Consider the following 21,871-nt stretch of genomic DNA (forward strand, 5'->3'; position numbering starts at 1 on the left):
GAGGGAGGATCGTCCAAGGAAACGGACGGGTCGAGGATTGCTTTGCAAGGAAAGAGGAAGACAAATTCTGAGATGAGATGGCGAGATGATGGAGGATGGAAACCTAAGAATAGGAGGGTTGTGGTTCACGTGTTCACATCAGCCTTTCATGGCGAGGTAAGGCGGCGGCGTATTGGCGACCAGAGCGTGTTCGCCCTCAAGCGCTGGGGGCGATCTCTTCTACGCAACTTAGCGGGACGGATTGATCCTTGGATCCAGCGCGGGAGAGGCATCTTCCTGACCATGAAGACTCGGAAGAGGCGGGTAGGTCGGAGCAGATGGCCATTGCACGCTTTGCTGCCACTCCGCGACAGAGCCAGCAGAAGGTTGGTTCGAATGACCTGCAAAGCTACTGTACCGCATTCCCGCCGCGGGGTCGTGAGTGTTTGTGACGAAGCCGGAGGAGTTGAACGGATTCGAAGGGATGCCGCCAGCGGGACGTGGATCGTGAAAGGAGCCGGCATACGAAGCTGCGTTTTGACTCATTGGATGTTGTGCGAAGGTCGACTGGACAAAGGGAGGGATGCTGAGTCCTCTGAATGTGCTTGGATCTTGCAAAGTGTGATCTAGAGCCGCTTGAAGAGGAGGAGGAGGACGAGGAGGAGGAGGAGCAGGAGGAGGAGGAGGAGGAGCAACATCACTTTGCAGAGAGCGGCGCCTGTCCGCGTCGCGCTGGCGCTCGCGTTTGTTGCCGGAGTAGGAGCTGCTACCGACGCTACCTCTTCTTTTGGAGGGCTGCTTGGGCTGAGACTCGTCGTAGTGGCAATCGCGATTGCCGATGCGGCATTGTTTGCAGGGCAAGCCATCCTGGGAGCACTTGACTTTGCGCCTGCGACAAATCAGGCAGCCGGTCCGGCTGCGCTGAAACTTTTGTTTGCGATGCGTACCAGCACCGGAGGATGAGGATAAGGAAGCTTTGGCGTCGTCTCTCGTCCACTCTGGACCCGAATGCGGCAAGAAGGAGTGAAGCTGAGCATCTTGTGGGTGAGGTGGAACAGGCAGATCGGGTGCTTGCGGAGCCGCCAAGGCTGAGAAGGCATCGGAAGGTAGAGACATGGATAGATTGGGAGGCTTCCCCCCTCGCCGATCTGCCGCTGCCGCAGACGGCAGGGATGGAGGAGGCGCAACTTGTTCGGACGATCCGGCCGCGTAGCGAGAGGTCGAGTAAGGCGCGCGCGCCCCACGAGAGTTTTGATCCCAACGACTTGGCGTGCCCATGTCTTGGCAGAGGAGAAGTGGTCTTAATCGAAACGTCGCTGCGCGCTAGGTGACCAAGTGAAGGAAGTAGGGATGCGATGCGATGCGATGTGATGCGTTGCGTTGCGTTGCTAGAGGAGAGGCGAGACGAAACGAGACGAGGAAGAAAGTGCGAGAAGACGCGGCATGCGAAGTGCGAGGTATCGAGGATGTTTGCCAGGAGGCGAGGACGAGGAAAGCGCGGCTACTCGAAACGAATCATTTCTGTCGTTGCTTTGGATCGACCTGTGATCCGCCGCCCCGCCCAGCAGAACAGAGCAAAGCTGTCCGCTTGCAATGAGCCGATGCTGTGGATGTTTTGGTGTTGATGACCGTTTGGCGCTGGTTGCAGCTGTCAGCAAGAGGGGTGCGCTCAAAAGGCGGGAGCGATGCGACGGGTGGGCGGGTAGAAGTAAGGAAAGGGTTGGCCGTTTGAGTGGTAGAGGTAGGAAAGCTGTGATGAAACTTTTGACTTTGGTAGACTGCCTCGGCTGCTGTCAATGAATCGCGAGCTGTGAGCGGGGCGCGCCCGACCCGCGAGATCCGAATCTGCCCAGTGAGTCGTGAGTAGCGATCGAGTCAGGTGATGGCAGGAAGAATCACAACGATCTATCTATCTATCTGGCTGGCTGAGCAGTCACGAGTCTCGAGTCGTCGCGAATCGGGCGAGTGACTTTAGCCCTTCAAGCAAAGGTACGTTGCAGGTTGAGTGTGATGAGTAGCAGAGCTGCTTAATTCTAGCCTGCCAGTCGCGACTCACAAGCCAGGAAGCGTAGGAATCTGAGTTTGGGAAGAACGGAGCGTCAATTTAAGGCTCGACCGAAATCGTCAGACTTTCTTCGCACGCACATCCCCACCCATCCCCGCCCATCCCCCGATTTGCCCTCGAAACTGATGGCCTTGTGGTGCAATTTGCAGGAGCGTTATATAGACGGACGGCACGGGAGGACCCTGAAAGGCGAGGAGGAATTATAATCACGATCGAATGGGATATCATGCCACGCAGCACCGCGGGCATGCATCTATGCGGCTGCTGCATGCATGCATGCATGCATGCCATCGCACGCGCGGGAACTCGCGATTCGTGATTATTACACTTCGTCACCGCCAAATGCATGGGTCGCAATCAAAATCTGAATCAAATGAAGCGACCCTTATTGATGATGTCCATGCACAACGACGCGAGACTCACCGTCCACGCGTATCACACCTCACCACTCACAACGGCAAAGCACGCGTACGCGATGTATGAGTCAAGAGTGGACATGGCAATCAGAATGCAGGCAGACCACGCAGCAGGCACGAGAAGAGCATTCATCATTGCGAGCCAACGTTTTACGTACGTTGACATTCACGATTCCCGCACACGCGCGCGTACCTCAGAGGGTCTGCTCATGCACAACCACGCACAACATACACGGTATGTCCGAGCTTCATGCGATCAGAGACTCACGACTCTGACTGCTTGACTGCAAATTAGGGCGGGCGATGCACAAGATACTACTGCTGCACAATCCAATCGTCCAATCACAAGCTTGAATCAGCGAAGCGAATCTACGGAGCAGCCGACGGGCACGCGACGACGATGACGATGCTGCTGCTGGTTGAGCTTCATGACCCGTGTCGTGATTCGACTCTTGACTTTCACACGGCACAGTACCGTACAGCATGCAGCCCTTAGCGAAGTCGGTGGAGGCCATAAGCGAGGGAAGCCTCGCGTAACATTATCCAGCAGCATTCATGATTGCCAGCGCCATGCAGCATGACTGACTGACTGCACTTAGCCGAGAAGTACTCGTGACTGTACTTGATGTCGTGTCCATGCACCCGCCCCCGCATCCGACTACCGACTCGCACACTCTTCTGCAGGTACCTCGAGTTGGACATTTTCCGATCACCGAGCGTCCCGTCCGCGGTGGCGACTGGAGCTCAGCGTCCTACAAACACGTGAATCACGTATATACACGTGAGGGTCATGGACTTGACACCGCAAGACCGACCGGGCCTGGAAACATGATGTAATTTCGAGTACTCACGACTCGTGACTGTAGCTCGACGAGGCTCGCTCCATTTTGATTGATTCACATCCACTTCGTTCATTTTGGGCTCCACACTCACACTGCGCGCAATCAAAATCTTGAATTGCCCGTTGCCGAAATGTTTGAAATCTTGATTTTTGAACGTCGATGAATTTGAAATATCAATATTTGGTGGTAATCGAATCGGTTTCGCTCTGCCCACGTGGCGTGACTCTTGGCCTCCAGCAGCGCGGCAACAAGATCACACACGTGACCGGTGTGCTTGGGTCAGCGAAGCCCTGCTGTTCGGTGCGGGCGTGCGCTGTGCGCTCTGTGTCCTGGCCAATCAATCATCACGAATCACAAGTCTTGAAGTGAGTGTGGCACACACCAACGCTGTTCCGGTCAGCAGCGCTCCATCAGAAGCGACAATCCGGTCTTCCCTTTGATCTGACTCTCATCGCCTTCCTGTCCGCGTTTCAGCACATTCGTCGCCTGCTTGACCGCATCAGCCCTCTCACATCTAACTGGGCCACCATGTCGCTCTTCCGCAGCGCAATCCGCGCGCCTCTTCGCGTCGCGGGACCTTCGTGCGGGGCCGCACCGGCAGCTCGACGTGGTCTCGCCACTGCTCGTGAGGAAAGGCCAGAGCAAGCGAATAGCCCTTGGGCCAAGTCCAGCCCTTCAGCCCCCACAACTGCTTCCCACACGGTCGAGGAGCTGCATGGACTAAGCATCGATGAGATTCTCAAAGAAGGAGGATCGCGAAAGGAAGCTAGTATGCGTCACTTTACCATCAACTTTGGGTGAGTTGAGCGGCCTTGCGTACGAGGGACACACCGCGACCTCACTAGCTGTATGTGCTGATGACGACCATTCATCATGGTGCCACGAAGACCTCAACATCCCGCAGCGCACGGGGTGCTTCGGCTGATTGTGGAATTGAATGGCGAGCAGGTGCTCCGCGTGGATGTGAGTATTTCTTTCATGATGCGCTTTCCTGTCGATTCAAAATTCGGCATCTGACTCCTAAACCTTATCTCCAAACGTTCACCCGCAGCCCCACGTCGGCTTGTTGCACCGCGGCACAGAGAAGCTCATCGAGTACAAGAACTACACTCAGGCGCTTCCCTACTTCGACCGACTCGACTATGTCAGCATGATGACCAACGAGCTCTGCTACTCGCGAGCCGTCGAGAAGCTGCTCAACATCGAGGTTCCCGAAAGAGCGAAATGGATCAGGACGCTGTTTGGAGAGATCACCCGCATTCTCAACCACTGCATGGCCGTCCTCTCGCACGTGATGGATGTCGGAGGTCTTACGCCATTCCTCTGGGCTTTCGAGGAGCGTGAAAAGCTGATGGAGTTCTACGAGCGAGTCTCTGGCGCACGTCTGCACGCGGCTTACGTGCGACCGGGAGGAGTGGCGTTCGATCTGCCACACGGTCTTCTGGACGACATTCACAAGTGGGCGACACAATTCTCATCGAGAGTAGATGAGATCGAGGAGGTTGTCACTGGCAACCGTATCTGGAAGATGCGTACCATTGGCGTGGGCAAGGTGACCGCGCAGCAAGCTCTTGACTACGGCTTTTCTGGACCCATGCTTCGCGGTTCGGGAATTCCTTGGGACATTAGGAAAGTCGCCCCGTACGATGCGTACGACCAGGTGGAGTTTGACGTGCCAGTCGGCAAGAATGGTGACTGCTACGACAGATACCTCTGTCGCGTGGAAGAGTTCAGACAGAGCTTGCGCATCATCGAGCAGTGCTTGAACAAGATGCCCGCTGGCCAGTACAAGGTGGACGACTACAAGATCGTGCCTCCTCCCCGTGCCACCATGAAGGAGAGCATGGAGGGTCTCATCGCCCACTTCAAGCAATTTTCTGAAGGATACAATGTTCCACCTGGCGAGACGTACTCGGCGATCGAAGCGCCAAAGGGGGAGATGGGTGTTTATCTCGTTTCGGACGGATCTAACAGGCCATACCGGTGCAAGATCAGAGCCCCAGGGTGAGTGCGCCGCGGTTCTTGCATTGCCGTCTTGACTAGTCTGATAGATTGTGCGGTCTTGTCTCAGATTCGCGCACTTGGCAGGAGCGAATATGATGTCTCAAGGGTTGCAGCTTGCAGATTTGTGTGCCATGTGAGTGTCCTGACGCTCGCAGCTATGAAATCCGACTGACACTCGTTCGTCATCCTCTTGGTGACCACTCGCGCGTTTATAGCATTGGGGTGGGTGGCGCGCTTGGTGATGTTGCTTTTGCAAGTAGGGCTACCTGCTGACCTTGCTATCTGCTACCTTTCGCAGACTCAAGATCTCGTGTTCGGCGAAGTTGACCGTTAGATTGCGCCTTAGGTGCTCCCCACGCTCTCGCTGTGATGTTCCACATATTCTGATTGCAATCTTTTCTTTTGGCATCTGACGGCTTCTACGTGGCTGTCGTGATAGTGTTTCGACTTTGCGCTCGGATCTGTAAGCTTGTGTCGCTTACGCCATGCGATCAATCAGGCTGCCATTGTGTGTGACGCATCTGTCCTCTCCACTTTTCCGTGCGACGCACCACGACTGACCGGCAAGTCTGGAGCTACGTCACGTCACGTCAAGTCACGATTTGTCATTCACGCTTATCAATCACGAATGTGACGAGGTCATCTCTCAAGAGGCGTAGCAGTTGTCGACGACATTTACGCCAGTGTGGAAATTTGGGCGCTGAACGATCGAGTGGCTGAATCACGGGTAGAATGGTGCGCGTTCACGTTCGTGATTGTTTCGCCCGCGAGGTGGCGTGCTGGCAGTCCGGAATGAGGGCTTGAATCACTTGATCGTCGCTGAAAGTGAGACACGAATCTATGGTCGGTCCGATAGCATGCAAGTGTGCCTTGGGGTATATCCACCCGCTCACACTTGCTCCGAGAAGAGTGAGCCAGGCACTTCTAGTTCTTGTGAGCACGACAAGCTGCAGCTGCTTCATACTGATGTGCAGTAGCTGCCGGCGATGCGTCGTATCGTCGGATCGGACAGTCGCGAGTTGTGAGTGCCCGCGTCGCGTTCTTGATTCTTGTCGTGCATGCTGCTTCGGACACTCACCGTTCTTTGCGTGGTGATGCGTCGGCGTGAAAGCTATAGGTGGATAGCCTGCAGCTGATGCAGGGCCTTTTGCCGCCATGATGGCGTGAATGTGAATGTGCCTGGCAAGCGCAATGACGAGCACGAAGAGACGCCTGGATCATCTGGAGGGGCCCCGGGGGTGCCGATTGGCCCACCGACGCGTGGCTTTGGGCTACGTGCATGCTGCTGAAAAGCAGAAGAGCATGCACAAACGGACCCCGGCCCGCATGTTATCGCGTTATGCGAGCGCATCGGCGCTAAGCCGAACAAAGCTTGCCTAGCTGCCATGCCGTCGTGGAGCAGCTCGCATGCAGCCGACTTCATTTTCGAGCTGCGTAAGAGCTGCGTAAAATAAAATAAGAAAGGCGGGGAAGTGCGTGTGGCCGTACAGCAGCAAAAGGGTAAGCGGTGCAGCGGACGGGGAGTGCCGGACTGCCTTCGCCGGTTAGCGTGGCCGGGCTGTGTGTGACGTGCTCGCTTGGAAGGTAATGATGATCACGAGAAGGGAGAAAAGCATGCTGGACCACAGCCAGCCTCCCGTAGCTGCGACGGGAGTGATGCGAATGCAAAGACAGCAGCTTCAAAGTCGTCTTCACAGCCATCACATGACGCCGAAACGATAAGATCTCGACTACCCTTCCTGACCGAAGGCCTCAACTCCTTCTCGACCCACAACATCTGCTTGGAAAGTGACACATCCCCCGACGCCTCAGAGCGCACATCTTCTCCTTTCAAGACAGGCGACAAGCAGAATGAATCGGACACTTCGACTCTTTGCATCCGCCTCCTCTGCGAGCGGAGCATCATCCTCCGCCTGGGCTGGAAGACCCAGCAGCCACGCAGCCAGTCAGACGTACCTCGTCGTAGCCCACGATGCGCGTGGCGCAGACATCATGGCGAAGCGTCTGGCTGTGCGCGAAAACCATCTGGAGGGAGCGAGACGGGGCAAGCGGGATGGCAGGATCCGTGAGTGTCGATGAAGAGGTGTGATGAGAGCTCGACAAGAAGCTGCAGAGCTCTTCGAGGGGCATTGGGGGCACTTCGCTTACTCTGGCTTGCCATCCAGTGCTTGGTGGTGCGCTCCTGAGCCGCGACTTTTCCGAGCTGAGCGAAGAGGGGCCAAAGGGAGCCATGGCGGGTAGCGTCATGCTGGTTAGAGGCGAGGTGAGTTGAAGCGGACAAGGTAGCACAGCTGCACCGATTATGGAGCTGACTCTGGACTACTGCACGGGCATGACGACGCACGTCCAGTCCGTTGCGGAGGTCCGATCGCGCATCGCGCAAGACCCGTACGTGACTGGAGGCGTGTGGGATCCGAGCAACATCAGCGTCCACCCTTTCGCAGAAGCGCCGCTTGTGGCCATCTCTTCTGAGCTTTCGACCAGTTCGGATGTGACCTTTGGACCGTCGCGCAGTCAACACTATTCTGCCTTGGATGCGGACGCCGAGCTGGCGGATGCGATCGCCAAGAGAGCTGCCGTCGCCCGAGACCAGCCTGCTCCCTCGCTCGGACTGGACTTGGCATCTTTGCGCAACGCTGCAGCTGCGACGCTGCAGAGCGGTGAAAGCGGTGCGGCCAGCAGCAGCAACAGCAGCCGCTCGAGCAAGTCGCCGAGAGCCAAAGGTTCGCGAAGCGCTAGAGCGCAGAAAAAGTCGCAGAGTGTCAATGCTGCTGGCGCCGCTGCTGGTGCTACGCCTGCCACGCCTGCTCACACGCTGGGACAACTTCGAGGAGAAGCTGCCAAAGCTGCTGCGGCTGCCAACATGACCCTGTCCCAGTTGCGCACCGTCCACACCAAGACAGGCTGAAGGCTGCTGCTGAGTATTCCTTGCACGGGGCATATGCAATGCTTTCGATTTCGACACGTCCACCAAGACTAGGCGACCGTGAATGCTAGATCCACGCTTTTGCGTCGCTTTCCTTGTGGGGACTTCGAAGGCGTGCTGCTGGCTTTCCCACACCGGTCTGCTTGACTTGAAAAGGCGGTCATTTACACTGGCCAGCACATCCCACTTTGGCTTCTTGAGATCTTCACTACAGAGGCTGCTCTGAAATGCCCGACTCAGAACACACACACACACACACACACACACACACACACACACACACACTCTGTACAATCTACAGCTCCCTTGGCCCTGCGTCGCACATCGATACGCTGCGCATGCACCCTCGCAACATTCAAGCAGGATGCCCCCATCTGTGTTCGGATTGCGAACGACGCGCGGATGGTGCGTATCCGCTCAGCGCTGCCCACTCTTTCCTTCGATCGAGACTTGTAATTCTGCAGGAGAGACTCGAATTTCGAATCACGAATGAGGTCGTCGACGAAGCATTGATCGGGCTCCGCGAGTGCGACACTTGAAAGGAATAACCGTGAATTGGTTTACTTTTGAGCGCTTTGAATCAAGAAACGCGAATCTCAGTCACAGGTCACGATAGTCACGAATCATATCACGAGTCGATCGGCGCGGCCGCGCGCCGGCGCAACTCGCGCTCAGCACACTGGTTATGCATGACTGCTCACGCACGGCATCCGTGCGCAGACGGCAAAGAAGAATAGCCGACCGAAGGCTATAGCTAGCATACACACACGCACACACACACGTTCATGTGTGCTTGCGCTTCACTCTCTCATCGAGCGCATTCGCGGCTGCCTCACGCTGGCCTTTGCGCACGCTCCACAATCTCGCGACTCCTATTGTGAGCCATCCTGCGTTCGCCGCCCACTGACTGCCCTTTGCGACTACCAGCTGCAGAGTGGCACTCGCTCTGATTCGATCTCAGTGGCCGCAGGCCATCATCCCAGTCTTGAGTCTTTCGAATCTCTGCGACACAGTCCCCCACCACCAGGCCTTTGCTGCTGCTTGCACTTTCAGGTGCACGCTTCATGTTGCCTATGCTCACGTTCTGCACATCTTATGGCCCAGGATTACGTGACTCAGGGGGAGCAGATCTCATAGCAGACGAGCACCTCGACTACCGCGTGCAGACGTAGCCTCTAGCGGCGACTCCAAAGTCGCTTTGTCGCGGCACGCATCGCCGCGGGGTTTTTGCGTCGCGGTCTCGAGGTGGACATATCTACTTCGTAGAAGATGCTTGGACCAGCGGTGCGGACTGCGAGTGGTCCTTCGAGAGGGCTCCAGGCGGCCTTGTCTTGCGCTTCTCCATACTTGGTAGCCAACTCGGCATGCGCATCCCACAGGCAGGGCAAGCATTGCCGCACCACCACACCTGCATTTTGCACACCAAACAGGCCTCGCTCTACATCTCTGCCGCCTCTGGGAGCTCGCTTCTCTTCAAGCTCTGCCACACCTCCTCGCTCTCGTGCAATCTCCTCCAAAGATGCGCTAGCGTCCATAGCCTCCGATCAAGGTCCTATTCCTACTCCCAAGCAGCTCATGGCTCATCTAGACGCGTACGTCATTGGTCAAGCCACTGCCAAAAGGACGCTCTGCGTAGCTGTGCACAACCACTTGCTCAGGTGCAGAATAGAGGATGCGCAAAGCTGGGAAGAGCAGCGCAAAGGCGAGATATCTGAGGAGGAAGGTACAGATAATGTGCCCGGAAGCGCGTCGAAGGAGGTGAAGAGGCAAATCCCTTTTGCAAACAGAGGCTTGACCACGGGCGCCTCGGGATATCGCAACAGGCCGCGTAAATCGCGGTCTCTCCATCCTGATAGTCTCCATCAGGCGCAAGAGCACGAGACGGGGCCAGGGTCTAGGTACGAAGAAGACATCTTGACCGACTGGGCTGGTCAAGCCAAGGGCCGTCGCTACGTGGATGGTTACGCCCAAGGTAAGTGCTTCCTCGCTTTTTGAGATCGAACATGGGACGCTTGGAGCTAGGCAGGGAGGCGTCCAAGACTTTGTGAGCTGACTCTTAGCCTTTCGCACACTCGACTCAGACGATGCTGGTGATGGCAGACCAGAGGCTCATGCATCAGGCAGCAGCCAGAAATTTTTCAACTCGAATCTGTCGGAGAGTGACATGCGAGCGCAGCGACAACTTGAGTGGACACGAACGCCTGCAGATCCCGCTCCTCACTCAGCTTCAAGAGCCGACTCGTCCACTTCTGGCTCGAGTCACGCGAGGAATCGCGGCCCTGCCCGCACAACTTCGAGCCTCGGAATCGTTTCCAGTGCAGATGACAAGCCCAGATTACCGCGACCGAACGTCCTGCTTCTGGGCCCATCCGGCTCCGGCAAGACGCTGCTGCTCTCCACCTTAGCTCGAGCACTACGACTGCCCTTTGTGCATGTAGACGCAACTCCCTTGACCCAGGCGGGTTACGTTGGCGAAGATGCGGAAAATATCGTAGCAAGGCTGTTGTCGGCTGCAGGCGGAGATGTCCAAGCCGCTCAGCGAGGTATCGTTGTCCTTGATGAAGTGGTGAGTGCGACCAGGCGAGCGCGGCGCAGGAATTTGAAGACGTTGCATCATTGCGAAGGGTGAGCTCATACACCATCACCTTTCCGGCGCGTAGGACAAGCTAGCGCGCAGACCTGGGGATTCTGCTTCGAAAGACGTGTCCGGTGAAGGCGTGCAGCAGTCGCTCCTCAGGATATTGGAAGGGGCAATCATCAGCGTGCCGGAAAAGGCAGCCGCTGGCAATGCTGCGCAGGCTGCTGCTGCTTCTGCTCCTGGCTCAGCCAAAGCTGGAAGACAAACGCAACAGCCTTGGTGGCCCCCAGGCAGAGAAGCAGAGAAAAGGCAGGAAGGTGAGTCCTTGTGCGCGACTCGGCACCACTTCAAGTATCGCGCGCGCCGTTCATTGATATTGTTGCGTTTGGTCACAGGTCCACGTCTCGTCGATACCTCTGGGATACTGTTTGTGCTTTCCGGGGCTTTCATCGGTCTCGACGACGTCATCAAACGGAGATTGAGAGGTGTTGCTGCTGCTTCAGCAGTAGAAGGTCGCGAAGTAGACCAAAGCCGGCGTGCTGCTGCTGCTGCCGCTTCCCGGAGAGCATCAGATCTCTACGATCTGGCCGAGGTCGAAGACCTGACAGCATATGGCCTGATTCCCGAGTGAGCATCACAGCCCGCATTTCACATCTCGCCCACCCTTCCAAGCTGATGAGGCCCTCCGCTGCTCGACTGCGCCCAGGTTCATTGGTCGCGTGCCCGTGATGGCTGCTCTGAGCGCTCTTTCTGAAGAAGAATTGCTGAGAGTCATGACCGAACCTCGACATTCCTTGACGCAAGAATACGAAACGCTGTTCCGAGCATACGGGGTGGAGCTGCGCTTCACTTCCCTGGCGCTGCAAGTCTTTGCTTCTCAGGCTGTCAGTCGAAGAACAGGCGCTCGTGCATTGCGGAGAATGGTGGAAACGACGCTGTTGGACGCGCAATTCACGGCCCCAGGCAGCTCGATCAAATACGCGTTGGTCGACTGTGCGGCAGCTCGGGGAGATTCCGATGTGCAGCTGTTTTCGAGGGGCGCAAAATCAATGTTCGAGAGGGCGTGGGAGGAAGAGAAAGGCTCCGCACAGAAGAAGGGCAAAGCTTCGTGCGCGGGCAAACCCTTCAAGAAGGACGGTCAGAGCGCCAGTTCGAATCGATCGCAGGCGCAAGGATCGCTCGACTGGGGCCAGGGCATGGGCATTCCGCCTGAAGTGAGGCGGGCCAGACAAGCTGCGATGAGCTCGGCGAGGCCTGGCGCACGAAGCACATCGGCGTCATCCAGCGCTGCGCGGCATTCTGGATCCAATGGTGGCGTCAAATCTGGAGCGCGCAAGACGTTGCGATCGGACGAAACTACTCTGCGACGCGCGATACGGACACGGCTTTCCAGGCCTTCGCGAGTAGGCAATTTGCGCATCATTGCAGAGTAATTGCCCATTTTATTTTACAACTCCTGTGCTTGAGCTCTGCAAGGAATGCACAGAGGTCCAGACGAACGGCACGTCTGGTGCGTGATGCTGTGCAGTGGCCGTCGCGTGGCTTACCAAGTGCCGAGATGGCGATTAGCTTTCCCAAGAGCCCAGATGGTGAAGCTGCATGCAGATGAAGCATGCTTGAGTAAGTTGTGAAGCCGACTGCCACGCATGGGCAAGTCACTCACCTGTGAACGTAGTTTGGACTGCAGAATGGCGGGACACATCGCTTAGCAAAACGTCTTTGCGTCAATGACCGACCGTCTGGACTCACTATGAGATGCTGCAATTGCGATTGAAGACACCGACAGTCTCCTCGTCTGCCCAAGATCTGCATCCGGGGCTTGGCGCCCAGTCAGTGCGAGGACCAAGCGACTTTGGAAATTTGCTGCACTCACCCGTCGTCGAGCTGCCGCCCCATGATCAGTGAGACACCTCGCCTTATTGCTCCCTTGTCCTCGCAACCCGCATGCAAGAGGGCGATGACAGCCCACGAAGTCTGCACCACCCGAGAGGTGGCAGCCTGCACATATCTTCCTTCCACGCAAGACTGTCAGGGATCGTCATGATGTGTACTTAGTCCCGGCGAGCCACAATTCCTCATGTGGAGCTCTTTACCATGCTCAACTTACCTTGAAGTCTTCACCCCACCCGCCATCCTCGCGCTGCTTTCCAAGCAAGAATTGACAAGCTCTCCTCACAGGCTCACTGTTCTCGCAGCTTTGTCCTGCCAAGTGCAAGCTCTCCAGCGCGAACATCATGGCATAGGTGAAGCACACAGCCCAAGATCCAAACCAGGAGCCATCGGGCCTTTGCGCTTTCATAATGTAGCCAAAAGCGGATTTGACACAGCGGCTGAGGTACAGGGCGGGTCATGTCAACAAATGCCACGAGGAGTGCTTGTCCTGTAGAGACGTACTCTATATCTTTCTTGCGGTAATTGCTGATCTGCTGGAATTTGAGCAGCCCCGTGACAACGCTTGTTGTGCCTGATCAGCAGCGTTGTATGTCAGCAACAGTAATGCGAGTCGGTCATTTGCAATTCTACCCACATTCTGGGTAATCGTACTCGATCATGATGTCCCCTGTGATTATCGATTCGCAATCAGCAATTCGAATGAGAGCAAGTGTTGATGACTGAGGCTCACCAAAAACTTCAGCGGGATTCAGCCACTCGAGCACGGCTGCCAGATATGGGGCGGGGTCAGTGCCTACCACAATGCGGCCACACGGGCAGACCACCTCACCTGGCCCATTGATCGTTTCGTAGCTAGCAAAACCGCCACTCCTGTTCTGCATCGTCAGCAGCAAGTCCACAGAGTCGTGTAGGCGCTCGATCGCGATGCGCTGTGGCAGCCTGTAGAGGGATTTGACGTCAGTCGCACCGGTCGTGCAGCGGTGTCACAGGAGGGTAATAACTATACACACTTTGCGTCATTCTGAAGCATGATTGTAGCTTTCATACCTTCTCCAGTACAATCGCTAACCGTATAGCTCTGCTCTTTCGTGCTGAATGGCCAAGCGCCCTTTGAACTGTACCGGTAAGCCGCATTATAGTGCTTCGGATTGTCACGAATCTGATGCTCGTCAAGCCAATCGAGAATTCGATAGCATGAGTTCTTGGTGTCATCATCGTCGACTAGTCCGGAGTCCACCATGGCTTGAGCAATGAAAGCTGTGTCTGCAAGTCCAAAGAGCGGCATGGAAGTCGAGATCAGCTGAAGCATCCAATGTCGCTTCATCGTCAAGTGTTGATTCGCTCACCCCAAAGCTGAGAACCGTTCGTTCCAGTCATCATCATGCCATCTCTACCCATCCACATGAAATCTTTGAGTTTCTCTCGATGTTTGGCCATGACGTCACTGTCAGGTCCTTCTTCGATCCACCTGCAAATATAGTTGAGCATTTTGCTGACTGGTCCGACGGTCTGGTAGCTTGTGTTCTCGTCTTCCATCGCTAGCAGCTGGTACGCCCTCTTGACACCTGCTCTACGGAGTGGAGGTATGGAGCCACAAGACTCGTAGACGCCCAGCACTGCCATCAGACCTTCCATCGTCTTTGTGTGCGGGGCCCAAATGTCCACCTCTGCTACGTGGTTGCGTTGGGAAGGCCAGTGAATGCTCTCGTACGGTTCGGTGTACAGCTCCTGCGAGCGAAAGAAGGTTCACCGCTTGAGTGGATGCACGATTCGCTGACGTATGCTCAGCCTACTCACTTGCCTCAGAGATTCGATCAGAGGATCGAGTGGACACTTGAAGCGCTTCGCCCAAAGATAGCCCATCGGCAAATACACCATTCGGGTGTGAATCCACCAGCGCCAAGGATGAAAAGGTATCCAGTCCGGCAAGCACCAGAGTTCTGGAGGGATGGGATGCATGCCCTCCCAGTCGTACACATTCAGGACGGCCAGCCACAGCTTTCCCCATGCTGGAACTCCTCTAGCACCGCCTAATTTGTGAAGCACTCCGCGGGCACGAATCATTGCAGGATGATCGGCCTCCATGCCGAGAAGGCGGCAGACGGTATAGTTGGTGGCCGTTCCAAAGGCCGTAGACTCTCCTGCAATGTGGCTGAGAGTAACGTAACCGCAAGCACCGAGCGTGATTGGTGTGGTCAGCGATGCCCCCAGACCGACGGCGCGCGACTCCAAGCTTACTCACAGACCCCAGCCACCGTCCTTGTTGGCGCGATTGACCAAGTACCGTTTGATCTCGATGGCCCACTCGGCAGGAACGGGGGTCGACGTGACGTACATGCCGATGACGAGGCCAGGCAGCAAGAACAGTGGTCCCCCGTACTCGCCCGCCCAGTGACCATCGTTGGACTGTATGCGTCGATAGAACTTGAAGCCATTGCGTGCAGCGTCGATGGGATTGGTCGCTCGAGGTAGTTTGGGGGCACCCTGAGCACAAGAGTGGTTCCTGAGCTTCCGAAATTGTTGCGAATAAGGGACGACGAGCACAACACTCACAATGTCCAAACCAAGCCAATACTTGTCCTCGTCAGATTGTGGCCATCTTGTGCACTCTTCGTCGGTGCGCAGGTAGTGCCATACGTGTCTACCGTGATCCACCTCCAAGCGCCATCGAGAGTAATCTGTCTGCTCCATGATAGCAGGTAGACAGAGCTTTGCGATGACTCCCTGAAGAGTTTGTTGAGCCTCTCTACGAATGAAAGTGAATGCGTGTAGACCTCGGCTTTTGTAGGCGTGCGCGATGCGAGTCTTGACGCTGTGGGCGCAAGTCGCGGGGTATGTTCTATCGCGGTGATGGATCAGGTGATGTCGAAGCGCGAGCAAACATCCATCGTACTTTGCCGCGAAGTGACGCTTGTATGTCGACAATGAGAGCCTTGCGAGCAAGAAGATGCTTCGAGTGCGAGTCACTCGAGTGAGTCGAGCAGAATCGTTCGATTTCGGAGTCCTCTGCTGAGAATCAGTTGCCTGGAGACGTCGCTGATGCTGACGATCCGACGAAGCTTCCTTCCCCATCATGGTGCATGCAGCAGCAGCAGCAGCACAACCCCCTTCACACACGCGCATGCGCGTCTCGAGCGTCCGCGTACGCTATAGCAGCTTCCACACGCGGCGGCGGGACTTACAGTGTACCTTGTGCGCGCGAGATGCGTGTGCAGCTGCTGCTGATGGGTGGGACGCTAGACAAAAGGAAAAGCTTGCACCGCCTCGTGCAAGCTTCTGCGCGGGGTGAGCGGACGGGACGTGTGCGGATCGAGCAGGAGCAGCAGAGGTCGATGCGATGAATACACCTGATGATGTTCGAGAGGGCGATTGACTTATCCACATTCTCTATTTCTCGAGTCATGCTCGCAGGGATCTGCTGCAGCCATGCAGAGCCACAGACTAAGATGGACGTGCTACGCTTGACGCAATGATGCCGTCACATCTGAACGTGATAAACGAAAACATGACGATCTGATTCTTAGGTGCAAGTGGATACAACGAACATACACAGTTGGGTCGGAATAGAAAGCAAAGAGGGTGTAGTGGCCAGAGTCTCGAAGGAGAAGGTGACTATGACTCTTGACTGTGAAGAGCCCAGGGTCTAAGGATTGGGACAGGATCGCACGGCACATGATTCGCATCTGTGATGTCTCTGCCGTTCTCCGCGCTCGCACAGGGATTTGCTGCTTCGCTTACTCGCCTTCGCCGCGGGATGACTGCAGCTCATCACCTTCCTCCGCATCTTCGGCCGGCTCACTAGCCTCTGCGGCATCGAGCTGCTTCTTGACTTCCTCCTCCTCCTTCGCCTTGGCTTTCGCTGCATTCTCTTTCTTACTCTTATTCGAAGCCCCTCCAACTTTTCTCGCTCCAGCGGGCACGGGTGCGTTGGGGTCTGTGGTGACCTCCGTGCTTGCTTCGGCACGCCGAATCTCGGCTGCAGGAGGTCCTCGCTGCGATGCTGGCTCGTCCGAGGCGATCCCGAGCTTGCCCTCCAGCTCGCGCACTCTGTCCTCGAGCGTGTGGACACGAGTCTCCCACATCCCGCGCTCCTCTTTAATGCGCCTATCAACGGTGGCATCCAAGACACGACTAGAGCGCTGCAAAGTCTGCAGGAGCGTATTTGAACGCCTCACCTGATCCTCGAGGGTAGCCTTGAGAGTGCGCGAGTCGGTAAGGGAATCGTAAAAGTTCGAGAAGAGAGCCAAGAACTGAGTTTTGCTGCTGGGAGGTGAGCGCAGATGCTCTGGCAGCCGGGCCGTGGGCGGCGGCTGAGGCAAGCCTGCTGTACGGGGTGGCGCTGCACCGCCTCCGGGCGGTGCACCTGGTGGGCCTCCACCTCGCATGAAAGCAGTCGTATGATATGCAGGAGATGGCAGCGTGGCAGTCTGAGGAACAAAACGAGCTGATGCTAAGGGAGCTGCATACCCATGGCCCATAGCTGATCGTTGGGATCCAGCAGGCTCGGGACGTGGAGCCAATCCTCGCTGCGGAGGCGAAGCGCCAGCATAACGCTCATCAATCTCGTACTCGACTCGTCGGCCGATGGGTGCTTGAGCCATGCCGGCTCCTGAAGGGCTTTGGTGGGCGCCCGGATGACGAGAGGAGAGACCCGGCTCGCCATCAAAGCTGATCTTGTGCGCTGGCGCCGAGCGCGCAACGGGTGTGGGGGCATTTGTTCGTCGACTGCCCGATGATGGGAGATCAGCGGCGGTGGGGCTTCCGCTGTTCCCAACGTCAATATGCAATCGGCTAGCCTTCGCATGGGCCAAGTCACCACGCCGACGACTGAGAGGCACAACACCCTCGTACTGCTCGGCTTCGGCCGAAGTTGGGACTGGTCCGTTTTGTGGAGGGCCAGCAGCGTAGTGGCGAGATTCTGGAGAGTAGTGAGCTGCCCCGTCACGTTCCGGCCCACGCCTTGCTCGAGCGGCAGCACGATACGCTTCCTCATCTTCATCGACGTAGTCGTAGGCGTCTCGGGCCTGGACAAAGACGAAAGCAGCGAATCTATCAGGAGACTGCATCGCTTCACGCTAGCTGCGTTGCCCAGATACTCACTCTCGCTTCTTCGTCCTGCCTAGAGACTGTGACTCTCCTCCTCTTGCCGTTCACAGGATCGTCCGGCCCGCCTGAGGCGAGATGATTGAAGCTTGGCAGTTGCATGTGGGGAGAAGCGTGTCCATTGTGAGGCGAAGCACCATATCCACCCGGCGAAGCGGTGGCACCCGAAAGCATTCGCGGTGGCAAGGGCCGGCTCTCCTCGCGCAGAGCGGCCGTGCGGGTTTGTGGCGACGCACGAAGCGCGGCGTGCGAGCTTCGCGGACTGCACAAAAGGTCATTTAGGTGCAGCACGTCAGTAGTAGGACGATCTCTTCTGAGAGTGCCAGTGGTGTCACTTACGACACGAACCGAACATCGTCTTCATTCCTGCGTTTGCGCGCCTCCCAAGCTGCGCCTTCGTCAGCGTGGCGCGTCTGCATGATGAGACCGCTCTCGCCTAGGCTGGCGGCGTGCGTGAGAAGATTGGGATTACCGTTCACTGACAATTCAAGTCTTTGCTCCGCAGGATTCACAGCGACTACCGTGGGCACTAAACGCGATGCCGTAGCACTTCGCTCGCGCAGCAACAGCTTGTTGTTGTTACTGCTCTCAATGCCTTGCTTGGGTCTCGGCGAAGTGGCCGACGCGAGGCCCGCAGATGGATGAGAGGTCGTCGAGCTGGGAGTGGCTGGGACCAGGAAGTGATCCCCGGGTAGCTGCGGTCGAGAATTGAAGGGCAGACGCTCGACCGGGCTATCGAGCCTTCCGGTGCTGTGTGTGACTGCTATGCTCGGATTCACCTCTGAGCGATGCTTGAGCGTCACTGCAGACAACGGCCGTGTTTGCTGTGATGCTGCTACCTGGCCAAAGTGCGATGACTCGATCGTACCAGCACGTCTCCGCCCTGTGTTTGCGTATTGCAAGGACATCGTGCAATGAGGAGCCCAAGCGAGAATTGTGGACCAAATCCAATGCGAAGATGCGTGAAGATGAGGTGATCGAAGCAGCGTCAAAGCATTGGCCCAGGAGGGACGAGAAGCAAGATAGAGGGGGGTAGAAAGGGAGCAAAGAGCGCAAAGGTCAGCAGACTGAAAGTCGCCCCCGCACCAGCTGCGAGTACCGCCCAACGAAGCAAGAATGAGGTGGCAATGTGAAATGAGCGAGTCCGAGGTGGAAAATCGTGCAGTACCAGCTCGACGGCGGATGGTGGGTGGCCCAACAGAACAAGGTACTGCAAGCGGCCCGCTCCCAAAGACCGCACGCCCTCTCCACGCTGCCTGCCTGCCTTGCACGTCCATGGCAAGCAGCTCATAGCGACGGCGCTCATCGCCGCTTTCACTGCCATTATGGCATGTTGCTGCGCCGAGGTAGGGCTGGTTGTGCGCCCTTTCTACGCGTATTTCGACGCCAAAGTGGCTTGCAACCACGCCTCGAAAGCGAGGGCTGCGCGCAGACTGAAGCTCCCTATATATACCTCGCGCAGCACTGAAGCATGCTGCATCCCTGACCCTGACTTTGCTGCTGATGCGAAGCCTCGCCCATCCGAGTCGCGATCAAATGAGTCTAAGCTTTCGAGTCTGATCGTGTGAGTCTGATTATTGAGTCCGAGTCTGCGCGCCATGTGCGATACATGCAGCTGCTGTCTGACTTCATCGTCGAAGCTTGATTGCGGCTGCCGTATGCACAACACGCGACAAGTGCAAGAGATTCTCTCATTGCGCCGCCGCGATGGCTGCATCAACTGAATCGCCGTGCGATTCTTCGGGTGTCGGCTGCGTGCTTTCGAAGGCGCGCTGGTCGGACGATGCAAACGCGAGGAGGAGGAGAAGAAACAGCCACAGACAGCCTGGTCTACGTCTGTCTGTCTGTGCCTTTGACGATTGATTGCGCTCGCCGAGGTTGGGTAAGCGCACGCGCCCCGTGACTCGAGAGAGATGGGCCAACCATCTCATCGGTTGTGCCTCTTCAGACGAACCACTGCACAGCTCCACTACGGCCACCGAAGCGGGTTGCGAGCCCTTGTGAATGGGGCTCAATTCGTGGAGCTGCCATACAGAGTTGTGCTTGCGCAAAATCAAGCTTGCCGATCGTCGTGCTCATATATGTGTGCAGCAGACGGTCCCGCCTCATTTTTGATTGAAATGTCTCCCCGGAATTGTTGTCCCGAGTCTTCGCTTTGCGATGATGATCCCAGTCGAGAAGGTGGCTGGTGTGATGCCGTGATCATACAGCCATGAGTGGACGAGAGACCGGCAAGAGGCATCATTATGGAGGCGGTATTTGCTCGACCATATCCATCCCTGCGCTATGATCGGTTGGACGCGAGCGACACGGCTTCCACGCGCACTATCAGCCAGCAAACCCTCTTCCTCGAGGTTTGAAGCCGCACCTCAACCCAGCACAAAAGACGGAGGTGTCCTGCAATCCACTCATGCTGATCGATAACCCTGTCTACACATCGCGATGAGAGTGCGCGCGCGACAACGCGAACTGGCCTACTCGCTAGACGCTTTTCCCGCCAGACACGTGCGCTGCCAACGCAAAAGACTCACCCAAATGAGCGGCTGCAACTTTATTTTGATGTCGGGAAAGAAGGCCAAAGAAAGTTCCGCGCCTGCCGCCTAATTACTATCTCGGCAAGTCCCTTATTTCAACCGGACGATGTGCGAAGAGATGACGACGCGTACAAGTCGTCGTAGGGTAATGAGAAATCGAGTGGGACGGAGAGCGTCGGAATGAGGGGCAGATGGGCGCAAGGGTGATGAGAGGAGGCAAGTCGGATAGAAGTTGGTGGCAGAGATTCGGGCCGTCGAGATCGCGTTGGACGCGCGGGAATGGATATTGGATGAGCAAGGGCTTTGGTGTGGATGACAAGGGAGCTGGTGTGCCAGTATGGTGGTGACTACGGACGGCGTGCCGTGCGACCGATCCGTGCAACCAGAGGTGAGATAGCTCCTCGACGCGTGCCAAGGAGGAGAGGGGTTGGTCGTAAGGGTGCAGGTGGGGAGCTATCAACGTGAACGCTGGTGAGGAGGCCCGAGTACGCGCGCAATCAAGTTGGGCCTCGCCGCTCTGCTGGAGATCAGCTATAGCTATACACACGCGTGTGCGCTGCTTTCTAGACCGCGAAGCAGACGAAGAGGAGGGGACGAGCCGGAAGCGGTGCTACGACGAGCCGCGCTCGGGACGCGCTTGCGTTCGCAGCTAGCAGCCTGCTGCTGGCTCGAGACAGCCTCGGCGCTCTTGTCGGAGACATCAGACGAGCGGCGAGTGCGTGCATGCATGCATGGACAGACGCGTGGGCGAAGCGCGCCAACGCGCTTGGGCTGCTGCTGCTGCTATGAGCAGTCACCAGCAGTGAGCGGCGCCGTGGCGGAGGTCTCGGAGGCAGGACTTGCAGCGGCGCTCCGGCCATGTGGAATGGCCACCATAGCTGGCGCATCAGCATGCAGCGCAGCACCAGAGCACCCTGCGCCGCTACCAGGCCGGGCGAGCCGCACAAGGCGAAGGCGCTTCGTGCAGCGGCAAGATTCAGATTTGCTGGAAACGCCTGGATAGGTCAGCGCAGCACCTACCCAGCAGCTGCGATGTTTTGGTTTGCGCGCGCATGGCTCGCTGGCGCGGCGCGTCTACTCTGACTGTTTTATTATTATTTCTACTCCGGATCATCACACAATCATATCATGGCCGGGGCGAGGTGCGACCGAGCAAGGCGCCGCAAACCTCTCTCGCGTCGGCGCAGTGACACAACCTGCAAGGAGTACATTAGATATTCTTGAGTCGCTGCCACCAGATGAGGAGAATCAGTGATGGCGGCACGCATAAACCATCGTTCTGTTAGGGCGTTCATGCGCGCTAGCCACCTTGCATGAAAAGGCGTTGCTATACAATTCTGGATGGGCTGACGAGCGCCGTTTTGATTGATGGTTGAAGGACAGAATTATCAAATGAATTTCCAATGATGAATCACAGCAATCTAAGTATCAAGCATGAGAAAGGCGGACGCGCGCGGGGAGGTTGACGCGCGCGCTCCGGCCAATCCAGATGCGATCGCGCTACGTTTGGGATGTTTACGACTCAATGACG

The 21,871-nt window shown here is 56.8% G+C and overlaps 7 protein-coding genes across 7 annotated transcripts; 3 read left to right on the forward strand and 4 right to left on the reverse strand.

Moving 5' to 3' along the window:
- Nucleotides 1-228: 228 nt before the first annotated feature.
- IE81DRAFT_344952 (hypothetical protein) lies at nucleotides 229-1,257 on the reverse strand (the record flags this gene model as incomplete). The annotated part of the gene is made up of 1 exon (XM_025515864.1): nucleotides 229-1,257. The coding sequence occupies one exon, from the start codon at nucleotides 1,255-1,257 to the stop codon at nucleotides 229-231; it is 1,029 nt and encodes a 342-aa protein (XP_025372423.1).
- A 2,394-nt stretch (nucleotides 1,258-3,651) lies between these two features.
- Nucleotides 3,652-5,722, forward strand: IE81DRAFT_320448 (NADH dehydrogenase I, D subunit). The gene is made up of 6 exons (XM_025513036.1): nucleotides 3,652-4,099; nucleotides 4,190-4,265; nucleotides 4,354-5,306; nucleotides 5,374-5,439; nucleotides 5,522-5,528; nucleotides 5,605-5,722. Exons 1-6 carry the CDS (start codon nucleotides 3,831-3,833, stop codon nucleotides 5,638-5,640), a joined length of 1,407 nt encoding a protein of 468 aa, XP_025372424.1. The 5' UTR covers nucleotides 3,652-3,830; the 3' UTR covers nucleotides 5,641-5,722.
- A 5-nt stretch (nucleotides 5,723-5,727) lies between these two features.
- Nucleotides 5,728-6,546, reverse strand: IE81DRAFT_210325 (hypothetical protein). Its single transcript, XM_025510965.1, has one exon. It carries the CDS (start codon nucleotides 6,461-6,463, stop codon nucleotides 6,050-6,052), a length of 414 nt encoding a protein of 137 aa, XP_025372425.1. The 5' UTR covers nucleotides 6,464-6,546; the 3' UTR covers nucleotides 5,728-6,049.
- A 379-nt stretch (nucleotides 6,547-6,925) lies between these two features.
- Nucleotides 6,926-8,214, forward strand: IE81DRAFT_309473 (hypothetical protein; the record flags this gene model as incomplete). The annotated part of the gene is made up of 4 exons (XM_025512399.1): nucleotides 6,926-7,371; nucleotides 7,472-7,569; nucleotides 7,657-7,761; nucleotides 8,053-8,214. The coding sequence occupies exons 1-4, from the start codon at nucleotides 7,158-7,160 to the stop codon at nucleotides 8,212-8,214; spliced, it is 579 nt and encodes a 192-aa protein (XP_025372426.1). The 5' UTR covers nucleotides 6,926-7,157.
- Nucleotides 8,215-9,016: 802 nt separating this feature from the next.
- Nucleotides 9,017-12,326, forward strand: IE81DRAFT_339548 (hypothetical protein). Its single transcript, XM_025515579.1, has 5 exons — nucleotides 9,017-10,204; nucleotides 10,314-10,798; nucleotides 10,893-11,127; nucleotides 11,206-11,437; nucleotides 11,517-12,326. The coding sequence occupies exons 1-5, from the start codon at nucleotides 9,502-9,504 to the stop codon at nucleotides 12,241-12,243; spliced, it is 2,382 nt and encodes a 793-aa protein (XP_025372427.1). The 5' UTR covers nucleotides 9,017-9,501; the 3' UTR covers nucleotides 12,244-12,326.
- Nucleotides 12,184-15,736, reverse strand: IE81DRAFT_297894 (putative lanosterol synthase). Its single transcript, XM_025512167.1, has 14 exons — nucleotides 15,257-15,736; nucleotides 14,946-15,187; nucleotides 14,501-14,855; nucleotides 14,050-14,431; nucleotides 13,714-13,966; nucleotides 13,533-13,642; nucleotides 13,434-13,469; nucleotides 13,338-13,370; nucleotides 13,205-13,274; nucleotides 12,918-13,140; nucleotides 12,684-12,835; nucleotides 12,560-12,616; nucleotides 12,474-12,491; nucleotides 12,184-12,405 (listed from the first exon to the last, which is right to left on the reverse strand). Exons 1-14 carry the CDS (start codon nucleotides 15,392-15,394, stop codon nucleotides 12,354-12,356), a joined length of 2,121 nt encoding a protein of 706 aa, XP_025372428.1. The 5' UTR covers nucleotides 15,395-15,736; the 3' UTR covers nucleotides 12,184-12,353.
- Nucleotides 15,737-16,437: 701 nt separating this feature from the next.
- IE81DRAFT_344957 (hypothetical protein) lies at nucleotides 16,438-18,714 on the reverse strand (the record flags this gene model as incomplete). The annotated part of the gene is made up of 3 exons (XM_025515865.1): nucleotides 16,438-17,727; nucleotides 17,804-18,068; nucleotides 18,146-18,714. The coding sequence occupies 3 exons, from the start codon at nucleotides 18,712-18,714 to the stop codon at nucleotides 16,438-16,440; spliced, it is 2,124 nt and encodes a 707-aa protein (XP_025372429.1).
- Nucleotides 18,715-21,871: the final 3,157 nt, after the last annotated feature.

Source organism: Ceraceosorus guamensis, assembly GCF_003144195.1.
Source record: "Ceraceosorus guamensis strain MCA 4658 unplaced genomic scaffold IE81scaffold_6, whole genome shotgun sequence".
Lineage (NCBI taxonomy): Eukaryota > Fungi > Basidiomycota > Exobasidiomycetes > Ceraceosorales > Ceraceosoraceae > Ceraceosorus > Ceraceosorus guamensis.